Raw genomic sequence first — 25960 nt, 5'->3', positions numbered from 1 at the left:
CATTGTCAGTAACTTTCGAGAATCCGGCGACAGAAGCGAAAATTCGAATTTTTTTTTATTTGCCCCAAAAGACCCTTTTGGTGAACTATTTTCAAAAATAATATTCTAAAGTTCCAGCGAATTTTTTTTTTCGGCAAAAATTAGGAAAGTTCGAAATCGGCCTCAACGTGCCCGATGGCCCGATTGAAATTATGCAAATTAGTACATTTTCAAAACTCTCGTTCAAGACAAGGCAACGTTTTCTCGAGTTGAAACTTTCACAATCGTTTTTACATCCCTTTTGCTTGCTTCCAAACTATATTTTATCTCGACCTGAACATTCTTTCATTTGAAGTTAGCAACGTAAAGAATACAATGTTTGCTATTTCTTAGATAGGGTGATTTTAGCCATATTTCAGATGACCATATCATCGGGGGTATACGAATATACTGGTAATAAAATAACTGTTTTGAACGGGTAATTTTTCTTATTTATCATGTTAAAATATTTAGTTTGGCCCGTGAAAAGCGAGCGCGCTAGGTCGAGATGTGTGGAATGCACTTTGACACAACTCGCCATTTCAGCACTTCATGTTCCTCCTGCAACTTTGCACGTGTCAATACAGTTCACGGAAGCTTTTAGATAAAAGCCAAGGTCTCTAGTTTCATTTCATGCTTTAATACACGTAAATAACTAGCTTTAAACTTGACAGCTCCCCATATTAGCATTAAGTCATCAAATAATTCGTTTCAGGTGAAATTTTCGAGTTTATATTGAGCCGTTCAAGTGAGATGAAAGAGCCGTTCCCAGGGAAACAACTTGAAATCAGTGAAATTAATACCCTTTCTCTCAAATCATGCTACACTTCCAAACTACCGTTATTTTTAAGCTAGAAAGTGTAAATGCTCCCTTTTTGCGTGACCTAAAACAGAATTTGCCTTAAATATTACGAATAAAGTCCACTGTAATAAAAAACTGAAAAAATCGCGCACCGACGTAAATGTAAACATCAGCCGTTTCTCAACTCGCCACATGGGTGAAACGCGTCCGTTGTTTTACCTCTGTATACATTTATGACCAGAAAGTAGAAACAAAAATTCCTCTCTATGCCCATCTATATAAAAACACTTGCCAACCAAGCTTTTGTTTTTCTGTGTGTTTGTCGAAAATACTGAAGAATAGTGCACCATTGTTACTGACTACTTGACTCATTCAATCACAACCGGATAACACGACTGAATACTAGATATAAAAAAATGCTCTTAATTCTCTTCAATCGTTACTCACATTATATCCGGCGATATCACATCCCAGAGGCAAGGCTGAAAGTTGTCTCAAGTTTCGCATATTAAAAATTTAAAGTTTTGAACAACGCGAACAACTTTCATTGCGTGACAAGTGAAATGTGATACGCAAGCGCGCGAAAAGCACAGGAATAAGCTATGTCAACATTTGCGCTTGTGATGACAGTGCGAAAATAATTTTTGAAATTACAAGAAGAAATTAAGACAAGTCAAGGTCTGCAAGGTATATTTGATTGCCGGATTGAAACGAAAATCATGTGTCCCCCGGGGGGGATTTTACCGAATTCTCATCAACAACAACAACAACAACCTTTATTTTCCTCAAAATAAAGCCGAAATTAACTAAAATGAAAAGTAAACAAATCAAGAGCTTTCGAGGTCTCGATGCGGTATTTCAATACTATCCTCAAACAAAAAGCTAATATATTTAGGAGAGTAATGTTTTTCTTTCGCCATGGAACCTGTCCGTGCGGATCGATCAACTCAAAAAATGCGCAATATTTGCAATGTGTTACGCCCAATCAATGCAAAAAGGGCGTTCGCTCGCACCTATACAGGCACAAAAGATCCGGTCTATGAAGAAATTCAGGACGAAATAGTGTTGTTGCTAGAAAGGGCAGGTAAAGTGTTTTCATTTGAGTGAAACTAAGAGCATGAAAGAACATTTGATTTCCTTTTCTGATTTTCCCCTATTTTTTTAGAATCGTTGTTCATCATGATCAATGTATGCACTGTGGCTTAACCTAATCCAAATGGAACTCGTAATTAAGTTATATCTTCAACCAATTCCATATAAAGACCACTATAAATTGAATAATCACTAGACTCTGGTACACAGGTTCAAAAGATACTCTCACTGGCCTTTCAAAGGCTGTTTGTGTGGTGGATACTCTGGAGCACGCTAGGAGCATTTAACAAAGACAAAGTCAGACTTGAACAGTGACGGCCCGTAAAAGATAACACCGTCTTTTAGACCGAACACGAACATCTGAGAAATACCAGCCGTGCCCCTTGTCCTTTGACACTAGTGCGCGTGCTAGAAAATAAATTAAGGTTAAACTCTTATCTTAAAATTCGATCAGCTCTACCGTCAGCAATAATGCAGAATAATGTTGTGTATTTCCAGTTAACATTTTATCACCATCATTGACTCATCTCAAACTGACATAAAAGCTACGTTAAATATTTGACTGCAATAGGCCTTATCACGGTTTTCGACGCCATTTTGAAGAGTAGGCGAACAGGCTTGAAATAACAGTGTTTTTATGGAAATTCGAAGTCAAATAATTTTCATAAAATGATAAAACATTGCTGCTGAAAAATTCATGAGTTGGAAACTTTTGGCATTAGGAAAAGGATTTTAAGAAAAAAATTGGAGGGATGTAACTGTGCCAGAAAGCGTCCAGTCGTGTTTTGAACTTTCCATACATTTTCCTGTATTTTTTTTCCTGCGAACTATTTTTAGTACTTCAGTTCACGGCTGGTTCGCTTTACAGACAAATGTATGGAAAGTTCAAACATACATTTTCCTGTATTTTTTTCCTGCGAACTATTTTTAGTACTTCAGTTCACGGCTGGTTCGCTTTACAGACAAATGTATGGAAAGTTCAAAACACGACTGGGCGCTTTCTGGCACAGTTACATCCCTCCAATTTTTTTTCTTAAAATCCTTTTCCTAATGCCAAAAGTTTCCAATTCATGAATTTTTCAGCAGCAATGTTTTATGAAAATTATTTGACATCGAATTTCTATACAAACACTGTTATTTCAAGTCTGTTTGCCTACTCGTCATAATGGCGTCGAAAACCGTGATAAGGCCTATTGTATTTTAACAAGCTAACCTGAAAAGAATTTTTTTTTGTTTCGTTCCATTCATGGTAAACGTCCTTATTGCATTGATTAACCGTATAACACATTGCAAATCTTGCGCACCTTTTGAGCTTGATCCACAACTTTTGAGCATTGATCCATGGCGAAAGACAAACTTCACTCTCCTAAGTGTATTAGCTTTTTGTTTGAGGATAGTATTGATATACCGCATTGAGGTTTCAAAAGGTCTTAATTTGTAAATTAATTTCGGTTTTACTTTTCCTGTAATGTTATTGATGAGAATCCGACACAGACAATACAGAGTGAATCTCGGAGGAGGAAAACTACATGATTATCGTTTCAGTCCATTAAATATACCTTGCAAACCTTGACTTGTCTCAATTTCATCCTGTAATTTCAAATTATTTTCGCACTGTCATCACTGACAAGCGCAAATATTGGCAAAGCTTATTACTGTTCTTTTCGCGCGCTTGCGTATCACATTTTACTTGTCACGCAATGAAAGTTATTCGCGTTCCTGCGTTGTTCAAAACTTTAAATTTCTAATATGCGGAATTTGAGACAACTTTCAGCCTTGCCTCGGGGATGTGACATCGCCGTATATAATGTGAGAAACGATTGCAGAGAAGTAAGAGCATTTCTTTATATCTAGTATTCAGTCGTGTTATCCGGTTGTAATTGAATGAGTCAAGTAGTCAGTAACAATGGTGCACTATTCTTCAGTATTTTCGACAAACACACAGAAAAACAAAAGCTTGGTTGGCAAGTGTTTTTATACAGATGGGCATAGAGAAGAATTTTTGTTTCTACTTTCTGGTCATAAATGTTTACAGAGGTAAAACAACGGACGCGTTTCATCCATGTGGCGAGTTGAGAAACGGCTGATGTTTACATTTACGTCGGTGCGCGATTTTTTCAGTTTTTTATTACAGTGGACTTTATTCGTAATATTTAAGGCAAATTCTGTTTTAGGTCACGCAAAAAGGGAGCATTTACACTTTCTAGCTTAAAAATAACGGTAGTTTGGAAGTGTAGCATGATTTGAGAGAAAGGGTATTAATTTCACTGATTTCAAGTTGTTTCCCTGGGAACGGCTCTTTCATCTCACTTGAACGGCTCAATATAAACTCGAAAATTTCACCTGAAACGAATTATTTGATGACTTAATGCTAATATGGGGAGCTGTCAAGTTTAAAGCTAGTTATTTACGTGTATTAAAGCATGAAATGAAACTAGAGACCTTGGCTTTTATCTAAAAGCTTCCGTGAACTGTATTGACACGTGCAAAGTTGCAGGAGGAACATGAAGTGCTGAAATGGCGAGTTGTGTCAAAGTGCATTCCACACATCTCGACCTAGCGCGCTCGCTTTTCACGGGCCAAACTAAATATTTTAACATGATAAATAAGAAAAATTACCCGTTCAAAACAGTTATTTTATTACCAGTATATTCGTATACCCCCGATGATATGGTCATCTGAAATATGGCTAAAATCACCCTATCTAAGAAATAGCAAACATTGTATTCTTTACGTTGCTAACTTCAAATGAAAGAATGTTCAGGTCGAGATAAAATATAGTTTGGAAGCAAGCAAAAGGGATGTAAAAACGATTGTGAAAGTTTCAACTCGAGAAAACGTTGCCTTGTCTTGAACGAGAGTTTTGAAAATGTACTAATTTGCATAATTTCAATCGGGCCATCGGGCACGTTGAGGCCGATTTCGAACTTTCCTAATTTTTGCCGAAAAAAAAATTCGCTGGAACTTTAGAATATTATTTTTGAAAATAGTTCACCAAAAGGGTCTTTTGGGGCAAATAAAAAAAAATTCGAATTTTCGCTTCTGTCGCCGGATTCTCGAAAGTTACTGACAACGGCTCTTAAAGTGCACCTAACCCCAAATTTGTTTATGAGCCTAAATGAATGTGCTTCTTTTCTGGAGTATTTAAGTAAACAATTTTTTTGATTCCGTAAAATCCTTGATTTTCTGTGACCTGTTGAATGTGACGATATTTTGTCCCAGTACCAAGCAATTGGGGATCTGGGGCGAGCCGTAGCTGTCACGGACTGTGACGTAAATTCGGGAAGACGATGTAAAGAAATACCGTTCCTCGCCACGTCCTTGACGTTGCCACAATTGGCAGTGACGCACCGGGTAGGCATAATTCCAGTGTTCGTCGCTCGATTCGCGTAAAAATGGCGGAAATAAGTCGTAATGACAGAAGAATCCGTGAATGCGAGTTCACGAAAGTGCGTCACACCACGTGACTCTACCAATGCCCCTTGGAACTCGGTGGTAAGCCAAATACAGCTTCGTTTTGGCGCGATTTTTGAGATTTCAACAGGACACAGAAAAAAGAAAATTTAACAAAATTTCAAAGTTTTAGGTCCTTTGTTAAGCAGATCCTTAAGGTTAAGCAGCATCTAAATTACCCATGAAAACATTCCCAGGTGAACGTTTGAAGCAACAAAGTCTCTGACAAAAATTCTTAATTGCGGAAGCTTTGAGTCAGGCTTCTACTGGTTTTGATGATTTTTGCAATTGCCTGGTCCGATTCGACCAGAGGGGATAAGTGTCATAAATGGCATAAAAGTAAGCGAGACCTCAGATATGATGTCATCTGAAGCTAGCTTTGAATAATATTGACGTCTAAATTAGGCCTTACTCTTGGCCTTTAGACCGCGTTCTCAAGCGATTCCTTTTGGCTTGATAATATTGTAAACAAATTATTATTATTTCACACTGTCACGTCAAAAGCTTACCCTCTAATGCAGAAAATCTAACACTTCCAATTAGCAGTAATGGTAAGCGTGTGTAGAAAGGAAAGAAAAGTGAAATGACCATCTGCGAAATTTTCTTCACGAAAATTACTTACAAAGGTGTCCAAGTACGTTTTTAAATATACAACTACACCATTTTTGTTGCCGAATGAATCTTGAAGCAAATTTATTTTGGTCCTTTCTTTCCGATCAACCAGTAAGTACGTGTCTTGCCTTTTCCCTGTTTACAAACAAAAAAAGCAAAACATAAAAACCTAAATAAAAATATTATCGGGCCTTTTACTCTTTACAGGTGGTAGAGAGCGACAATGGAATTTTAGCTGCCTCCCCCACAGGCCCTTCACTGTTGAATGAGCTGAGCGCGAAATACAAGGTACCATGGGAAATTGAAAGACGACCTGCCTTTGCGTGCTAATTTACACAATGAGAGAGATTTCTGAGTACGAAGAATCCCAAATTATTCTTACTGGCTATTCCCCTGGGAATTTAATAGCTTAAGATAATATATTATATAAAACCGACATACCTTGAGTTCTACCACGCCTCGAAATTCAATCTGAAATTCTGTATTTTCCAAACAATTTTTGCTCGTTTCACTGATGTGGATTCTCATTGGCTGAAAATGAAATTTATTGAAACGTCAGTACTGACCGTGAAAAAGAACGATTCAGGAATAAAAAGAAGCAGAAAGCATCACTTGAGTAAGAGACGCTTCTGCCAAACATCACATCCTGCTATTTGAATGTCCATGTATGGGTTTTTGCGTAAATACATGTTCTGGGAACTGGCCTTTAGCATAGCTGCTCCTAGGCTGTGGAATGGACTCCCCTTGGATGTAAAATGTAGTGACTCAGTTTCTATTTATGAATCTCGTAATAAAAGGCAATGGTTATGAAGCCTGAAAAAGTTGTTTGTTATTTGTTTATGTTAGCATTTTTGGCCTTGACAGTGCACTGACGACAATAGATTTTGAATGTGTTGGAGCATGTGTTGGAGAACGTGTTAAGATATTCAACTGTAGTGTGAACATTACAACAAAGGATTGTGCACTGTCGTGGCCCTTCCAACATTAATTGCAGCACCATTGTTTTCATGGCAAAGTTTCATAACCAGTCCCTCAATTAACTATGCCTTAATACTCAACCTTTTTTAAAAGCCTTTTGTTAACTTTAGTTTTGTAATTCTTTACTGTAGTTTGATTTCTTTTACTTTGTAATTAGGCCGCCATCAAATAGAAGTTTTACGGATATGGCGCCATAGAAAAGTATTTATCATCATCGTCATCATCATCATCATTATTATTATTATTATTATTATTATTATTATTATTATTATTATTATTATTATTATTATTATTAATTTACACACAAAAGGTAAATCTCCTCTCTCTGTGTTTGGCCTGTAATGCAATGTTTGAGAAAAAGCAAAAGTCGACAGAAATGCCGTTGGCATACCAAAGCTGTAGTTCTGAGCCGTGAAGCAATGTTGACAGTGTCTCCAAATAAGCAGTACTGAGGTGTCTTCTCACCAACTAGTCCCGCTGCTACGGGACCCGAGTGCATTCCTAGTGAAGGAATACAGGGAAACAGATCAGAGGGTTTAAGCTGCGGAGACTGTACATAACGTAATGCTGTCAGGAATTAGTAGTTTCTATCCGTAACGTAATCATATTGTCATTATGTGCTTCTATAATGTAATTTCCCTTGTCATGTGGTCCGCCATTAAAGTGCCACTACGATCAAAATTTTGCATCCCTTTTTTTCTTCAGCTTTGGAAAGTAGAAGTGATAAATACTAACTACGCCAAATTTTACATCGAAATTCCAACGGGAAGACCAGTTATTTTAAACGCGAAGTTCAGCTTCGCTGTGCCGCCATTACTCGAACGACAAAAGGCCGTGCACTACATAGAGAGCTGGATCTAGTTGCACCGACAGCAATATGACGTCATACGCGCACAACAACATGGCCTGCTTTCGAATGTTCGATCTCGCTGAAAAGAGGCCACTTCTTTTTATTTTAGTGGCTCAAGGGCCGTCTTTACAACGCACACGTATTGTGGGCAACCTAAAGAAACCTAATGGTGGTTGTTTGAACATTTATGGTTCTGAAATACGTCAAAAGGGTGTAATTTCTTCAGACAAATCGTCTTTTTGTACATCGCACCGAAGTACTAAAGTCTGTAAAGACATATCCTCTCGACGACTTCGACAGCTGCTTCGAGGGAAACTCAAACGCAAGGACTGCCATGCAATGCTACTGCCTCGATGCTTACTTTTCCAGGGTAAAGCGAGGGACTAAGTGAAGCGATTAGGCCAAGGTAACTAATCGGAAATGAACTGTTTTCGTGAATGCATGCAATGAAAGCAACTGGCGCGGAGTGGTGGTGTATATGTGTTGTTTATAGCTCATTGTAATACTTTGTTTATCCAGTGTTCATTACGTCTACTTCCTATAACTGTCATGCTTTGGTAAAATGAAAGTGCATAGATACTCCATTTTATTCAAATAATAATTGCTTGTGGTATAATAAATATTGACAATCAACTGCCTCGAGTTTTTCGAATGCTCTCTTCGTACAAAGCACCCAACACATTTCTGAAAGACTTGTATGCCGACTGTAGAATACACAGCAAGGCGACATTTTCGACCTGTATTAAATGAGCAATTGTAATTAAACTGATTGTGACATCTATATATTGAAACAATCACATGATATGTGAAAGTACTGGTCAGAAGAAATTTGCAGGCAACTTTCCAGCTGATGTGGACCTGCTGACACTCCAACTTGCAAAATTCTCTAATGTAGCTATCACTGACTACTGTGAGTCAAGAAGGTCTTGTAGCAATCCTATTTGGTCTGTGTTATTAACTAATTATAATACTATTATTGAGCAATTTTTTTAAATATCACTTGTAAATATGCTTTGACTGCACCTTTGTGCAGACTTGCAGTGAATATTATGCTGAAAGTTATCTTGTGGGACAAGTCAAGATAATATCTACAATTTAAACCATATTAGTTTGTACTAAAGAGAACAAATGAACCAAACTGACAAAATTATGAGACAGTATTTTGTCCAATACCCTATTCTAAAGAGTGTGGAAAACTACCAGTGCTTGGTAAATTTCATCTTTGTGTTTGAATTATTAATTTTGTATTTGTGCCTTCTTTTGTTTTCTTGGCAAACCCTGTTATATGGACAGCCAATTTTACAGCATAATTTTTTTGTACAACATAATAAATTTCAAAAAAAAAGTATTGCACTGTTTTGGTATAATTACCAGAGACAGTACAAAGGCGTCAACAAGGTCACCAAAGCACACGATGGCAAATAGGACTACCAATGGTTAATAATGCCATAGTAAATCTCACTTAGCTTGTAGTTTAGATCTGTCAATGACACTTCCTGAACCTTCAAATACTGGGATCTGTATTATTAGGGTTAGTTTAGGGAAGCATAAAGGCATTTTTCACAGTTACAGAAGATACCTTGTCCAGAAGAATGGGCCAGGATCTTACACTAAGGTTTACATTGTACATAATGTGCAAATTTATAAATGGAAGGGAGAGGAGGAGAACTACCAGCAGATTTTTGCAATATTTAGCATTGATATCATATCAACATGACAAGTAGGTACTGGTAATGCAGTCTGTGTGTGTGTGTGGTTTTTTTTAAAAGTTGCTGTCATACCCTTGTCATCAAGAACCACAATGCTGCAAGCAAGGTGAGAGTAGACAGCAAGACTGGCCTCTGACTTCAAGGGTAAACTTATCTTTATACAGGGAAGGTTTTTGGCCAGTGGGATCATGGCATGCATTCTTGTGCTCTGAGTATTCTCATTGTTGTAATGGTTATCAGAGAGGGCCACAGCAAACGGCATAACTTTAAATTTGATCTTAGAAACTGCCAACATAGCTGATAGGAGAGTCTTCAAAAAAATATCCTGGATATAGGTCAAGCACATTAATATAAACAGTGAAGGAATTATGGAAATTGTTTACTGACGGCCAATTATTTTGTTGGCTTGTTCATAGTGAGGGAGATTTGAGTGTTATGTCATAACAGCAACAACAAAAACAAAACAACCCCCCCCCCCTCCCCCCCCAAAAAAAATAATAATAATAATAAAATGAAATAAAGTAAAATATGTGGTATTATTGGCATAAAAAATGGCTTTGATATTTAATGCTGGCCCTGTTCTTAGTTCTGGTTATTTTCTGAAGGACAAAGTAAAAACCCACAGATATCAACATCCAACATAAGAAAGCCAGGGCTATTTGACAGAAGAAAAAAGCTAAACAGAATAGAAAAACAACAAACACATAGTATAAGTATAAAGTATGAAAATTTTTGTGGAGTAATGTAAGATAAAACTTACAAGATAAAAAAAAATTAAAATGAAGTTCATGTCGCTGAACAAAAACAAAAAATAAGCTGTAGTTTGTGTGAAAACTTAGGTTAAAGTAATAATTGGCTCTTAATTTAAAACACCAAAGAAAAAAGACATTAAATCTCATTTCTGGTAGAATCTCCAAGAATAATTAAGGTATATCTGTGGAAAGGATGGTCATTCTTTCATAACTATAATATTTCAATTTTATGTCTGTGAACATTGTATGATTTGTGGAAAAATACAATACTGTTACAGCACAGTGTTATGCTGGCTCTTCACACTCAACATGTAAAATGAGTACAATTATAGTGTCAGTTTTAGATGAGATAAGAGGCTGGTTTGCTTGTTTCACTCAGATTCACACATCCTCATTGACCAAGGAACATACATTGTTAAAATAACAAATATGGATGAGATATGATGCAAGCCTACTAAGGTTTCCTCCTTAGCTGTCCTCCTAAACTTTCTTATTAATCTTTAGTTTTCCAGCTGCATTTGAGGGCTTATTAATTTACAACAATTTATTGTTGAATGTTACTTGGACTGTGGCTTTAAAATATTAGGCCCCTCATGATTACTTCATTTACTGCTTGAAAGTTGTTGTAGAATAAGGAACGGATCTAACCAGGTGATACCCGGTAGATTACAGCCCTGTAGTATTGTAATATTGCAAATATTCTGTAGATTACAGCTATAGCTACCCACTTTTCAACTGAAGTTAATTATACATCATTTTAGTTTTGTCAAAACTTTATTGAACTATAAAAAACGAGGTTAATAGTTCTTTTTTTCTTGACTCATTATGCAGCTTTGATTGATACTTGCGAACACCATACACGCCACCAACATAACATTAACATGTATTGGTCTGGAGTTATCCATCCTATTCAATAATTTGTTGCTCAAGTGCTTCTGCGAATAGTGATTAAGTTCTGTTTACTAATCCCAAAGAGAAAACATACCCAGAATATTAAATAACCATATGTCTACCTCCAATACAGTTGCTGAGTAAAAAATGCCGGAGTGAATTCGTTTCTTCTTCGGCTTTACATGTATATCCCAGGCTTGAATGAGCTGTTCGCGTGTCTTCGAAGCGTATTCTTTGCAGTCATACGACTCCAAATCCACCGCCAAGGAAATTATAATCCAAGATATTCGATAAAATTGTCCTTTAGATCGCTTTTCACCAAACTGGATGGCGAATCTTACAAATAATCTTGCCTATACACTTACTTTAGGACTTTCGATTACTGAGGTTTACTGAGTTCTTGCAAGGAACGCACGATGTTCGATGCGCGTATGACGTCACACAAAGATCTCATACAAGCAACCGCATTTTAGAATGACCACGGGCGTCACTTTGCCGTCGGAGTAATGGCGGACGGGTTTTCGATGGTTTTCGGCCACTTATTCCCAGGATCAGTGAGCTTGTATAAAGCTAATTAATAGCTATTTTTGCAATTTCGAACTCATTGAATGGATTGGAACACGAAAAGGGCGAAAATAGAAGTAAAAATTTTCGTCGTAGTGGCAGAGACCAATGGTCACACATTTATCCGAGCAAACTTCACTATATGGCTCAGAGAACAGAAATTCATGAAATTAAAACAATAAATTCATCCATCATTTCTGTTGTTCTGTTGTTTGTCTCATACCGATCGGGGACTCAGATGTTTTTACTCCCATGTATGTGGCAAGGTAAACATTTTATCTTTTCTATGAGAGTTTGACTTTGCCCTTTTTTGTCGCGAATAAATGTTTGACTTTTCCAAGAAATAAATGTAATCAAAACAAGCCTTCCATGTTGTACAAGGCGTAAAGAAAAGCGCTTCAGGAATAATTCTTCACAAATCTAATAGCTTCATCAGTTAACACTTCCGTAATAACTTTGGTTCATCCACGACGTCGTAGCGAAAGTCACTGAACGAATCAAATGCGTGTTTTTTTCCTGTCATAATTACTCTGACTCTGGCTGCACTGATAGTGGACATTAGAACACTGTGCAGGTGTCGCCGACTTTACTTTACTAAAATTCATCGCTAAAAACTAAACCTCTTACCTATAGTGACGGTCATTGGCTTTCCATTGGCAGGATTCTTGATGCCCTTGACAGCCTCTATCGTGTCGAGTGCCATGGCCGACATTGGTTCAGCGTGACGTAACTTCTTCACCGGAGCACCACTGACCGTCATGTACATTGCATCCCCTAAAGTTTCAAACTGTAGGCAAGTATTTCTTTTAGACAAATTGCTTTTTAAAGTAAGCCAAAGTGTTTTGCCTTTATGTTTTCGTTCCACTGGATTAGTAAATGGGTCGAGGGGAATTAGGTGCTAAGTCTTAACGTTATCATAGTGTGAAGCAAAAACGTAAAAATCCGTATGACATAGCTTCTTTACTGAACGATAATAACAATCGGTATTTATTGAGGATACCTACGTCACCATCGTGTTTTACATACGGGTCCTCAGCAAAAACTAAAATATAATACGCACAAGTAATAGTAATGCTTATGCTTAAAATAATACTGCTCTGTTTGATCTGAGCGGATGGTCTAGGCTTATTTAGTAACTGTTCCGTCTTCCGTTAGGTCGTTGATATTGACATGTAAGAATGCCTAGATTTATTTTTTTTGTGGCACGCGCTGCGATCTCTCATTACCTTATAGACATCGTGCTTTTCTGTGAGTTTGTCCAATGTCGTGAACATGGTGTTGACAAGGTTAACAATTTCCATGGCGCTCACTTGTGAACAGATAGTGACAAAGCCGTCCAGATAGCTGAACATGACAGTGACGTTATCAAAGTGCTGAAATGGCAGATAAAAAAAAGAATGCAGAAATTTAATTAACCTTTTTTTACTGGCAATTTACCGAGGTAAGAAACTGGAAAAAACAAAATGGACAGCCTTTTGCCACACTAGTTAATTCTCAAAAGTACGAAAGTCTTTTGATACGTAAGAAGTTCAAAGCAATGGGCTTTAACCAGGCTACCCACGCGGGCGCCTTATCGGTCTTCTGTTGCATGGAATCAGGGAAACACCATCACAGGATAGAATATGTAACAATCACGAACGCAATTAGAAATCATTCGTACCTCACAGGTTTCCACTGCCTTCCCTCCAAGTCTGAGCCTGTCCGCGATAGCTTTGGGCATCATTCTGTAAAGCAGCTCTTCGCTTCGTTTCCTTTCCAGTGTCAACTTTTCTATGTTCTCTTCTAAAGCCTTTCCTTTATCGAATTCCTATGTGAAGAAAAAGGCCTCAAATTATTGTGACTTTAACGAACCAGCTACCAATGATGTTTAAAGGAAAGGACAACACGTTTCCCACCCACACCATCATCTTAACGCAATTTCAATCGTGCCTGAGGAACACATTGGTACAATGTTTTGTAATTCAACCCTTTACATATCCTAGGCTTCCTTAATTACCCAAGGAATGGAGGTCCAGAGTGGAGGTTCTTTGTTCTATCTGCAGGCCATTGACCTGGACAGACTATGGTTAAAAGTGCCAGACGAATATCCCCTTTCTGGCATACCTCCTTGAGAAAGGTGAGCTGCTACGCCTCGTACGAAGAGGAAGGCAGCTTAACTGAAGAAGAAAGAAAACACTCACTGTAGGTTGCCCACACTTCATCGTCAGCCTTCCTGGGATTTCGGCCCTTGGAATTCAGTACTCTTCAGCCAGAGGGTTCACAGCTGAAAGATGTCGTGTGAAATTTGAAAATCAACCCTTCATCCCAGGTCACTTACAGACTCCCAGGGAAACCTCAGTTCATCCAAATTCAGACTCACCCCTGATCCGCAGTACTCTGCGTCTGTCTAAACACTCTCTTCTTCTGTACTCACTGCACACTGAATTTTCCCAGAAAACTCCTTTGTTGTGCGGGAACATGGCCTATACAACCGCATGGCGAAAGCTCCCTCAATTCCGTCCTACCATGGCACCGTCATTTCCCCAGTCGACATCTGTGAGCCATATACCACGCTACCAGATCTAGTCTCAACAACCCAAATCCACAAGCCCCTCATTACTTTCGGCTTCAGCATTTCCCCTAACGTTTTACAAAATTGTCACACACTCTAGGGTGGGTTCTGTCTGGGGCCAGGGACGTTATCGCATTCAAGTCGTAACTTGACACTAAAAATTCAAGAAAAATGGATTCACAGAGTGGTGAAGAAGGTATAGAGCACATAATACTTATTTCTGGAAATTAATTTAACTGCTTTAAGTTTTTGACAAGAGTTTTGCGTTCGATAATTAAGTCACATTACTACTAGAAACTCACGTGATCTCTGGCCATCTCCAGTTGGGGCAGCGGCTTTATCCCAGAGAGTACCATCTCACGTGATGTGTCGTGTAAACCGAGGTCATTCATATACAGACCGATACGCATCATCTCATCCAATCCTCCCATTCTGTTTACAGGAACAAAGTAAAAGATTGATCGATCGATTGATTCATTAACTAAGGATTCCGATAGCACGGCTTTCAACTGCTTGGCGTGAAACTAAAACCAAAACCTAACTAATCTATTTTCGCAACGACACAATTACATGTAACCAAGAGCTTTTGCATGGAAAAGGTCGAAGGACTCGGCCAGAAGGGCAAAAAGGTCCGATACAACACGTTTTGGTGGATTTACTTTTTATTAGTTTGGAAGGTGGCCCAAGTGATTTTAGACCAATCGTACGGGTTAGTAAAGGGTACGTTCTTCATCCTCTGTTTGAAAAGAAAAGTTTATTAGTTGTAGATCAGTTATAGAAACAAAACAAGGTTAAAACGAGTCTCTAGAGATACGACTATAGTAAAAAGAAACCCCTGAAAATCATACAGGACATAAGGGATTTCGAATTCGTTGTTTTTATTAGGTTTGCCATCCCAGGAGCTTCTGATCTCCCTGACAACCAAGTCGAGAATGATAGCCACCCGGCAACTGCAGAAATTCGGGAAGTATTTTTGCCCTTAGGTTCCGGCCTTATGTACCTTCTGGTGGGGAAATCGATGAGGATGATCAGTCGGGAATTGTTTGGAAAGGATAGGCAACAACAAATCCCCTGTGTCCGAACATAAAAGAATCGGTAAACTTGTTCCCAAGTGAACAGCTTTAATTTGAACAGCGATTGCAAAGGTTACTTACAGTGGTGAGCAAATGTACATGATTTTATTCCAGGATTTCATGTACTTCATCGTGCCCCGTAGATGCAGTTGAGGATTGCTGCTCGTTATGGATGAATATTTCTCCTTCTCATTAGAGGAAAGCAGTGGAAAGGCTGGCTCGCCATTTCTATTTTGGCAGTCGAATGAGGACTGGCACACATTGAAGTTTGCCATCGTTGGACGACGGAGTGTAGGAAGCGTGCACACTAACTCAAACATCACGTTTCTTGTCATGAACTAGGGAGTAAATGATCATATTTCTGGAATGTTGAATGTTTCTGATCAAGCAGATTCAATTCAGCTGATTCAAAAAGGTCAGTCCCAGAAGTCACAAACTCGTTTCCGGGGCTTGTCCCTTGAAATTTAGTAGTAGTTTTTTTTAGTACAAATAGAACTATAGAAATAAAGGGTAGGCTGTAGCAGTCATACATTACTTAATTACATCATGAATTGTTTTCCTTTGCAAGGCGCAGTTTTTTCACTCGGGGTGAGACTAGTTCCATATACAAAAATGAAACGGGTACTTGTCGAAAATTTTGAAACAATAGTCAAAAGATACCAGAATCTCTTTTTGTGGGCGGAGCTCACATTCAACCACCCAATTCGTTGTAACAAACATTTCAAGGTTTTGGGCAAAGTCCAAGGCGTTTTAAGGATTAGGCCTGGAAACCACGACTAGTAACCTGAAAGATTCGACGATCACCCAGATGACTTACCGTTTCCCAAGTGAACTCTGCTTTTGGTCTCCTCATGGTAAACAACTCCCGTACGTCGTTTCCGATTACTCGATTTCCTACGGTGGATACGAGTCCATGTCCAGCCATATTGATGGTCATATCGTACGACAGGGCAAAACTGAAGGGAAATATGCTAAAAAATACTTGGACGTCGATACCCCGCCTGTTTTGAATTGATAACAAGTCTGGACAGGGAGGCTTATACCCGAAGTTGTCAAAACCCAAGCGGTATACCACGTGCGAAGTGTTGCTCTTCATTTCGCTGCTTAGAATTTTTATGTCCACGTTCAAGCCATAAACCGAAGACGCAATTTCCTTCACCTGCCCAACCACGTAGAACATGTAGCCCTTCCGCTTGGAAATGTAGTGCAAAGTCAATCCTGAGCTCGTTTCCTCCTCGCAGAAGAAGCTTGGCGACTGCAGCTTTGGATAACCGAACCGAATATGCTCGTGCAAGTTGTCAATTCCCATCAAAAAATCTCGCAGATATCGTCCGCTCACCCTAATAATCCGGTCATAGCCATAGTGACTAAAGAACTTCACAAAACAAGAGCCGAAATATTGCATGAAATCGTCGCTAGTCATGTCCGTTTCTTCACCGAGAACTTCCTCGGCTGCGTCGGCGATCTTCTTCATGAAGCTCTCACTGTATCGTTTATGCGTGACAAAAACATGATCGCAAATGCCAGCATGCTCACGGATCTCATCCCACTTCGCCTCGCCGTATTTCTCGATCAGGTAATACTGGACACTCTCCAGCAGCATCCCGTACATGTTGGTATCGTGCACGAGCTGTTGACGTGAAAACACCAGAATCTGTGTTATGTGAATAATTAGATGCTACGTTAGGTCTCCAGCGTATGTATGTTATTTTAAAGAGCCAGGTAGGGCTGACTGGTTACAATTTTAACAAAAAAAAAAATTAAGAATGACACATCTGATTTAAGAGTAAAGACACGTTTCAATCGTTCAATGATCATTTTCATTTGTGAGTGTAAAGAACGAGACATGCCTTGTTCCGAAATCAAAGCCGTCGCCTATTTTTTCTGACAATGTTACTTTCTTAAAATACAACTCCCCTTTTCACACGAGTTTTCCAAAATTTAAATATATACTGAGGGTTCCATTTAAATGTTCCATTGTAACAACAACGCGACTTAAGACCACTTAAGACTCTTTCCATCAACTCAACTGAATAATGCTTTTTTTCAATTGAAATCGATTTACACATGCAAAGACAAAATCATGTAAATAAGAGGGAATGGTATCTTCTGTTATCGACGACGAAAGTAGTTTAAACCCAGCCAACGTCCTATGCATATTTCCTTAGTGACGTTTTAAAAACCGGAGCTTTTAAAAGCCACGACGTGGAGACAAGCGACTCAGTTTCGTGTACTGAGAAATAATGTCACATTTTGGGAGTCGAAAGGTTATAAAGAAACTATCTTTAGACAGTCCTGTTTACCTCTAATCCTATTGAAACGTTGCTACTTTAGCACGAAAAACTCGCTTTTGTGCTTAGCTTTTACTATGGGCTTCAAGTTTGAAAGGTTACTTCAAGTCTTTTAATATATTCATAGGCAGTTGAATAGTTAATAATTATTTTACTGGCGCACGTTGGATATGAGATGGCAGATAGCCAACAAGCAACCAGACGCGTAGCGCCGTGTTGCCTATAATTTACCTCGCACGCGCGAGCGAACTAATCATTTTATCAAAAAACAAAGAAATGACGCTAAATCTTTTGCTTTTATTCTACAAAAAAAAAAAAAACCGGCAGATGATTTAACTCCTGCTATTTCTCGTGCATAGTATAATGGCTCATATACCATGGCCGCTAAGCCAATCAAATCGTCGGAATTGCGTTATCCAATGATCGAGTTTTTAATAATAAGGACTCAGACCTGATTTGGTTTTTAACGATAAGTTAGTTACTCTCACAGTCATATTGTAGTTTGCTTCAGTATCGTTAACAATTGTGCTAACGACTATGCTACTCCACAAATACAAAGAAAAATACTGGCCAATATTCCGCCATGGCGATCTCACGCTTGCCAGTACAGTGGTTATATGTCCGGATAGGTGTCACAAAGTTTTATCAGAATGCGATAAAAATTAAAACAGTTTCATATCGAAATACTTCAAGTTGGAGTCGAACTGCCAAGACTAGTCGACAACGCGCCAACTAATGATTATCTCAACAAAGGTTTGACAACACGCCCACCGATTGATAAGCTAGAATTGTCGCGACATTACTTATTTCTTGAAATGTGGCACTCTAAGAGATCCGGGATCCGAATGCTGCCAACTATGACAAAGACATAATGACTTCCTCACGTTTTCTGTCTCTTTCATCGATTCATTCCATTTGGCTTTGTATTCCGCCTAAACCACGAAACCCAATTTTTGTTAATGGAAATGGGTTTGAAAACTTGAACAAACTTTGTTCAATCTGTAATCTTTCTGAAAGCCAAAATCAAATCTTTTGAAGACTAAAACTTCTGCTTTCCTTGCCTGAAATTTCAGTATTTTAATTTCGTTTAAGTACTTCTGTGCTTTCAGTTATTTAATCGCATGTTGTAATAACTATAGCTATAACAACAGGAAGCTACTATTTTCAATTCGCTTGTAAAAGAGCAGTCTTTCTTATGACATGGCGAGTGATACACGTTACGTTTTCGCCTTGTGCCAGCGACATCATGCTATACCAACTACGAGATGGCCACAATGTTTCCTTAGAAATTAAGGGATGAACAGGATTGATTTTACCGCATTAATGAGCAAAGTTTACCGCGTTATTTACCTTTAATGTTTTTGTTTTTTATTTCTTGCCAAAATTCTGAGTCATTTGAAGAAAAATACGCTTGTTCATTAAGAAGAAGCTCGAGACTCCCACTATAAGCTCTGTACCACATCCACGTATTCAATTAGTGAAGTTTTCCAATATTTCTTCATTTGAATAAGGTTTATATAAAACCGTCATATTTACTTTTTATCGCCGTAGCATAAAACAAAAATTTTTCAGTCATTCTAAAACTGATAAAGTAGAAAACAACATTGCCGACTTACCCAACAAATAAACAGCGAAAAGATGAAAGTGTAGATTGAAAATGTAGCCTTACATGGTTTCTGGTTGGCATTTAGCCTTACTGATAAATTTAAGATTTTGGCCATGAAATTTAACTATCTCAGTTTGACGTTATAGACGTTAGTTTTTTTAAACATCGATGATATTACGTATCTAAGACATGACAGGTAATCACCGCAAGTTAAATGAAGCCGATCAATATTCTTGCAACGTTTTGTCCAAAAGTCGTTTTATAGAAAGTACATTGATTGAACGTGACATAATTTATGGTAAAATAAAAGCAATAATTCTGTAATTATGAGAAGAAAGGAGAAAATCACCTACCTGTCTAGAACTGCCGCAATCGAAACTGATTCTAAGTGTTATTTTTTCCACTAGTTCGCTGTTGACTTATTCAAAAGTCATTTTTGTTGTTTTCTGGTTGGCTAAAGAGAAAACGGAAACGAAGCGGCCACGAACGCAATAACACATCGCGATTAATTTTAAAAAAATTGCTCAAGGCGGTGACAGTTTGAGGGGTTCGAGGCGTTCATTAACTCTTATTGAAGTCGAAACCTTGTGCAAGGCGTCTTAAGGCAAACAGTAAAAGCAAATACAGAAACTTCTATTGAAGTCGAAACCTTGGGCGAGATATCTTAAGCCAAACACCATTACATCAAATATAGGAACCTTTATTGAAGTTGAAACTTTGCGCGAGGTATCTTAGGCTAAACAACACAAAGCAAATATAGAAACCTCTAAAGAAATGGATGTGACACAACACAAATCAATGTTTAGAATTTTGGATCCGGCTTTGGTGATCATATCATGGATAAAAATAGACAGCACTCAGTGTGTATTCATTTTCTACATATGCTTTAACTGCTGACAAGAAAGGGATGTAAGTTGTTCTCAGTGCATCTGTCAAGAAAAGCAAACTGATATCCGAGAACACTTTGGCTCTCTATTGTTTTACCGTTCTTTGCGGTTAAAATATATCAATCCTAAGGGTTACTAATAATACACGGATTTACATTTCCGCTTTTGGTTTTCACGTGCCAGTTACACTGTCCGAGGTTAACAAATCTTGCTGGAGATTTTTTTTTCTCATCCCAGTAATGCAAGGTTCATTCACTTTTTTGTTTATTCAATGGTCGCTATGTGAAAATCTTTTGGAATAACTGGGGCACTGCGTTTTATTTGATTGGTTGTAGACTATCGCCCAGTGAACTGATATCCATGGAAACACATCAGTTATCAACTTTTTCTTTACAAGATATTAACCTTTAGTGAGCCTGCGCTCTGAATGGTTGAAAGCCGTCTTCCAGAGACGGTGCGGAAAGACAGGTTTTTCATCTATTATTTGTTGAAGATCTTCGTGTCTCAAGAGAGTTATTGGAGCATTTGTACAAGTTGGCCTGAAGAACTCCAAACAGAAGTGGAAACACTAACCAAAGGCTCTGACTGACTGACTGTCTGATTGATTGACTGAATGAGTGAATGACTGACGAACTGGCTGACGGACTGATGGATTGTCTGGCTGTTTGATTTTATCAACACACTACAGTTTCTTCGACTGCCTGACTTACTCACTCACTGACTGGCTGGCGGACTGAGTGACTGATTGGCTGGCTGGCTGTCTGTCTGAATGAATGAATGACTGACCTACCGACCGACCGATCGACTGACTGACTGACTGACTGAATGTCTGACTGTAAAGGGTGCAATGAATGTTGTGCCTCTAGTACTAATGACTGACACAAATGATGATTGGAGAAGTAAGCTGTAGTGTTATGTGAACCCATGAATTTCCAGGCACTGAGTGTTAGCACTAGTAAGGAAATGGGAGACCACACAAGGAAAAGCAACAACCTTTTGCCTGGGCGAGAATCGAACCCACAACCTACGGATTTGATCAGACGGGAACAAATTGTCAGTGATTATGCTGAATGTGAATGCATGTGAAAGGTACAATAAATATTGTGTCACTAATGACCGACAGAAATGATGGATCAGTTAATTCTTAGCTCTACAACATGCACTGCAGAGTTTAGAATTCTCTGATCTATCATTTGTGTCAGTCTATTAGTGCTACGGTACAACATTCATTGCACCCTTCACACTCACGTTGTCGTATAATAAATTACCACTATAATCACCCATGACTTGCAAAGGTTTAGTAAAAGTTTGAGAAAACACGAAAGAGCGGTTACAAATAAACAAGCAAACAAAACAAAAATACTGACTCGCCTTCTGCTCGTGCTTTCAGAGCGTTACTCGTTCCCCTAAATTTCAGTTCATGGAACAAGAAAAACGTTTTCAATTAGAACTTTATAGCATTTTGGAGACTTTGTAACATACTATTATCGTTATCTAATCCTTTTTGTTCTCAACACTTAACTAATTTGAAATTACTCAGCGGAAAACTTGTGTCTGTCAGTTGTTTGATGTAGCATTTATGGACACACTTATTGATGACAAGATAGATAACCCTTGTAAAGGCTTTGCTGAGTTCAAACGTTGAACCTTATGGTTAAAACTAATGAGAAATCAAGAAAGTGGTGAACTCATGGTTGAAATGTCGACTTCGTATCAAAAGTATATGAGCACGGACCGGCCTCATTCATACGAGCGAAACGTTACAGTTTTCATTAGTGATATATCTTTAGATTCCAGAACGAGTGCAACTACCATTACGAGATTTGAGTTCAAATTTTAGCGAAGTACTAAGAAGAAATATATTCCAGGAAGATTCATTTTACTCTTTGTTTGCGACGAACTTGACGCAGTTGCTTCGAATGAGGATAGCTAAGCCCTTTCGTGATTCCAAAAGACGAGATAACAGACCTTTGGTACATAAAAGTAGTTTTGTAACATTAAAGAAGTAAAAGTACGTGGAATGAATGAGATAGGTAATGTGAGATGAAGTTTTCCTCTCTGAGAATATTCCCGCTTATCCGTTGTCTTTCGAGATGATAGTGAGAGTTAACTCTAAAAGCGTTAATAATTTATGGCACAAAAATAAAGGAAATCACTTCCGTGGAGGCAGTTTAGAATCATCATGAAATTTGGTGAAATTTTGCTTTAAATTTCTCCAAGAATTGAAGGTTTGAAAAGCTTTATTAAACAGTAGAAATTGAAGTGTTTCATCTGATTTCCAAACACCTCGAAGTTCGTAAAAAAAATAATAAATAAATAACGCGGCTGCCCTTTGTTTTATCAACCCACTAATTTCTGTCTTTGCAAATCGGATGAAATGATTTTCATCGTGTTTGATACATCAGTACATCAAGCATAAAAGAAAACAGGGAATAATTTTTTTTAACAAATTAAAATAAAAAAAAAAAACATATGTACCAGATGTTACAAGTCCCTCCGACTGTTATAGCATAGCATGAATTATTGAACAGTTTTAAATCTTTCATAAACCAGTATTGATCTTGATTTGTCGAGAAGTTTGCCTTGCAGTAACAGAGTGAGGAATCATATACGAACATAAAAAAAAAGTTTTAAAGAAAAGGTGATACAAAAATTGAAAATGGTCCGTTATGAAGAGATTTAACCCTGTAGCAAATAAAATAAATTGAATTGACGTTTGCTAGTTGATTTTCGAATATCACCTGGCAGAACTGTGCTACAGGCGAGTTCATAAGCACAATTTAAGAGCTACCGTATCTTAATAACTATCTATGTAGCGTAAACTGTTTAAAATGATTTGCTTCGAGCTTTTTAATTAACTTTTGCAGTTTCAACAAAAAAATCGTGAAAATCGGACTAGCCTAACTTGGCTTAAATAATTAATTAAGGAAGGGGAATGAAAATCACATTTTATTCATATTCTAATAAGAAATGAAATTGCTTCACGGAGTCATTTGATTGATTTTTTGTCATAAAGTCGTCGTTGGTAACAAGTATAACATTCAATACAGGTCGTGTAGATCAAAAACTAGGTCTCCTAAAAAATGGTGTTCTGGGCCTTGAAATCACATCACTAGTAAGGGGCTTCCAGGGACGATAAACTTGTACACGGTGTCACAAATCTACGATTTGTGGTTTTATGAATATGTTGTTTAATTAATGCATGATGTTATTTTGTTCTCGATATCACAGGATGTTTAGTTAGAAACAACTAAAGCATAAAATGTAACATTTGTAGAACCTTCCAAGTTTGAAATGAACAAAGTTTGCCTGAGAATGTACCTAATAAATTTAGAAATTTTACTTCAGAATTAAATCGTTATATATATATTTTTGATATTGTTCTACATTTTTGAGACCGCGGATTAAAAATCTAAACCTAAAGTGTGACGGTGTGGCCGTTCAAGTCAAAACCATTGAGTAAAGTAGCATTTTATTTTGGAGATTCTGCGACGTGAAAATTGATCTTTTACTCTTTCGTGTTTTACCTTAGGGAATGTATTCGAAGTTGAAGGTTAAGCTGATAAAATCAACTTACCTCTTGTAATTTTGTATTTCCGAACCAAGGTGATGCAATCTGCGTACGGTCGATTCTTAGTATGGCATCAGCTATTCATTCGTCAGTCACCGTTCCTTAATTGTTTACTCCAGGTTTTCGGTGACACATTATTTATATTACAAGGAGTAAATGTAAAGAAAGAGTTAAATCTTGGTTTATTCTGGTGACTTCTTCTAATTTAAACTGACGAATAGCGTACTAATAATTAACTTGCCCTTAGAAAGGTAAAATGAAAACAGCTAATTATTATTTATAAAGATCATTCAGGAAATCGGCACGATACGAGAAGTTTTCGTTTTGTTATATTAATCTCAGTAAATTCTCATCACTGAATCGTTTAAATTTCCTGTTGGGATGCTGAACTGGAAATATGAATGATATTGGATGAAAAAAACTAGAATCAAAACAGCTGATTATTATTTAAAAAGATCATTCAGAAAAGCAGCACGGTAGAGGAAATTGCAGGTCTTGTTATTCACACCCTTGTCATTCTAATCACTAAGGCGATGATCGTTTGAATTTCTTCTTTGAGATTTTGAACTGGGAATATGAATCTGCACTCCGAATAACAAACTACAGAGTCATGACTTTTCTTTCGAATTGAATTCGACACTGAGGAAATGCAACTTCTGAACCGAGCCATGAGCCAGCTTTAGAGAGTCGCCTCTATTCTGAAGCTGATTCTTATTACGAGAGGACTTGTTTAAATCACCACAGGAGCAGTACTGCTCGGTAGTATTCATTTCAATAGTCTGACAGTTTAGGGTTTCAACCACAGGTTTTAAAGTTAGAACCACATTAAATAATTTATAAGTTTTGACTATAGGAAGAGAAAGGATTTTTTTAGTGTCAACCCCACTGCCGCAATTAACATACTAATTCTATTTTTGTTACTCTGCGCTAATTCGCATACTAAATTTATCCCACATTTGTTTCACATTTGACACGGGAAGTCGTGTGAATAATTTACACCTGTCGTAAACAGAAACAAAGTAAACATGGTTGCCATTGTTTTGCGGATATTTTTTGTAATTTAATTTTGTCAGCTCTGTACATAAAAGTATTATTTGATTTGCAAGATGCGCAATATTAAACCGAACTGCTGATAGTTAATTAAATTCACTATAGTTCAGTCTCCGCAAAATTCAAGGCATTCTCGATGAGAATAAGTGAGTTAGTATTTAAGTTGTAGTTTTAAAAGATTCTTTTCTGAAAAGGGAAAAAATCTGGAATATAAAAAGAAACTAAGTGAGTTTTTGAAATAATTTTCCGAAAAAGAAATTATACTTCTACGATTTCCAACAATTAAGTTCGCAGATACATGATCAAGATTATTTCTTAAAAAGAGTTCGTAATATTACTACTTGGTCTAAGTTATTCGAAGAAAAAAGCCGGGACTTCTCTTCTAAAAACAAAAAGTACTGTCCGAAACCACAATTTACAGTTTTCCTAGGTTGCTAAGTGACAGGACCAAGTTGAAACCTCGTTTTCAGGTGTCATACATTTAACAAATCGACGACAGTTTTCTACGGTCTATACTCTTTTACGGCATAACATGTTCAAAACGCAAGTGTAACCACTACCAGCCGCCGAGTGGTTTTACTGCCAAGGGATTTTTTTTTTTCACAACAACATGGACAAAATACGAGCGGAATGGGCTTTATTTTCCGTTGAGAAATCGCGCGCGTTAGTGATTTACATCTGACGTCATTTTTATTGTCTGTACTCTTACAGACAATAGCTACGAGCCAATCAGCGCTCGACAATCTTGATAGTTATTGCAAAAATTAGCATAAGTACAATTATAAGTAGAGGTCGTACCCGGACAAACGTGGTGGAAGAGATTCTATACCTATTCAAAGAAAGGTAAAATTTCCTAGAAACAAAAAGAATACGAAAATGTTCATTCGAAAGTAGATGACACAGGCGACCCAACATTTGGTCTCGATCAGTTCAAGTTCATGAGTCGAAGTGACGGGTGCAAGACTGACAGCAGATGCCAATTGGAAACTTAATATTGAAGTGCGCGAGATAACTGCATTATCATTACTATGGCAACCGTGAATAAATGCCAGCTGATGGGTTACCGTGCGTTCATTGATATCGCACGCTGTTATTCAATCCACAGCTGTGAATTCGGTTCTAGTTATAACTGAAGACAAAACGACAACTCGATTCGTTTTATAATATTTAGAAGATGTTTGTACAGTGTATCCTTGTTGAGAAAAACCGC

At 37.7% G+C, this 25960-nt stretch overlaps 1 protein-coding gene across 3 annotated transcripts; it reads right to left on the bottom strand.

The window, feature by feature from the left end:
• Nucleotides 1-4997: 4997 nt before the first annotated feature.
• On the bottom strand, nucleotides 4998-23921 carry LOC146464127 (soluble guanylate cyclase 88E-like). 3 transcript variants are annotated; one of them, XM_085130164.1, is made up of 10 exons: nucleotides 23707-23920; nucleotides 16163-16975; nucleotides 15427-15683; nucleotides 14575-14704; nucleotides 13382-13528; nucleotides 12948-13094; nucleotides 12349-12508; nucleotides 7347-7456; nucleotides 6419-6508; nucleotides 4998-6112 (listed from the first exon to the last, which is right to left on the bottom strand). In XM_085130164.1, the coding sequence occupies exons 2-10, from the start codon at nucleotides 16955-16957 to the stop codon at nucleotides 6059-6061; spliced, it is 1890 nt and encodes a 629-aa protein (XP_084986290.1). In that variant the 5' UTR covers nucleotides 16958-16975; nucleotides 23707-23920; the 3' UTR covers nucleotides 4998-6058. The 3 variants fall into 3 exon arrangements, with proteins under 3 accessions (XP_084986290.1, XP_084986291.1, XP_084986292.1); XM_085130165.1 differs by lacking the exon at nucleotides 23707-23920 and adding an exon at nucleotides 19253-19356; XM_085130166.1 differs by lacking the exon at nucleotides 4998-6112 and having other exon boundaries at nucleotides 6479-6508; nucleotides 7261-7456; nucleotides 23707-23921.
• Nucleotides 23922-25960: the final 2039 nt, after the last annotated feature.

The sequence above is a fragment of the Pavona decussata genome, unplaced genomic scaffold, assembly GCF_977016875.1.
Source record: "Pavona decussata unplaced genomic scaffold, jaPavDecu1.1 SCAFFOLD_169, whole genome shotgun sequence".
NCBI lineage: Eukaryota > Metazoa > Cnidaria > Anthozoa > Scleractinia > Agariciidae > Pavona > Pavona decussata.
The sequence above is the reverse complement of the archived record's forward strand: the minus strand, read 5'-3'. Positions and strand labels throughout refer to the sequence as shown.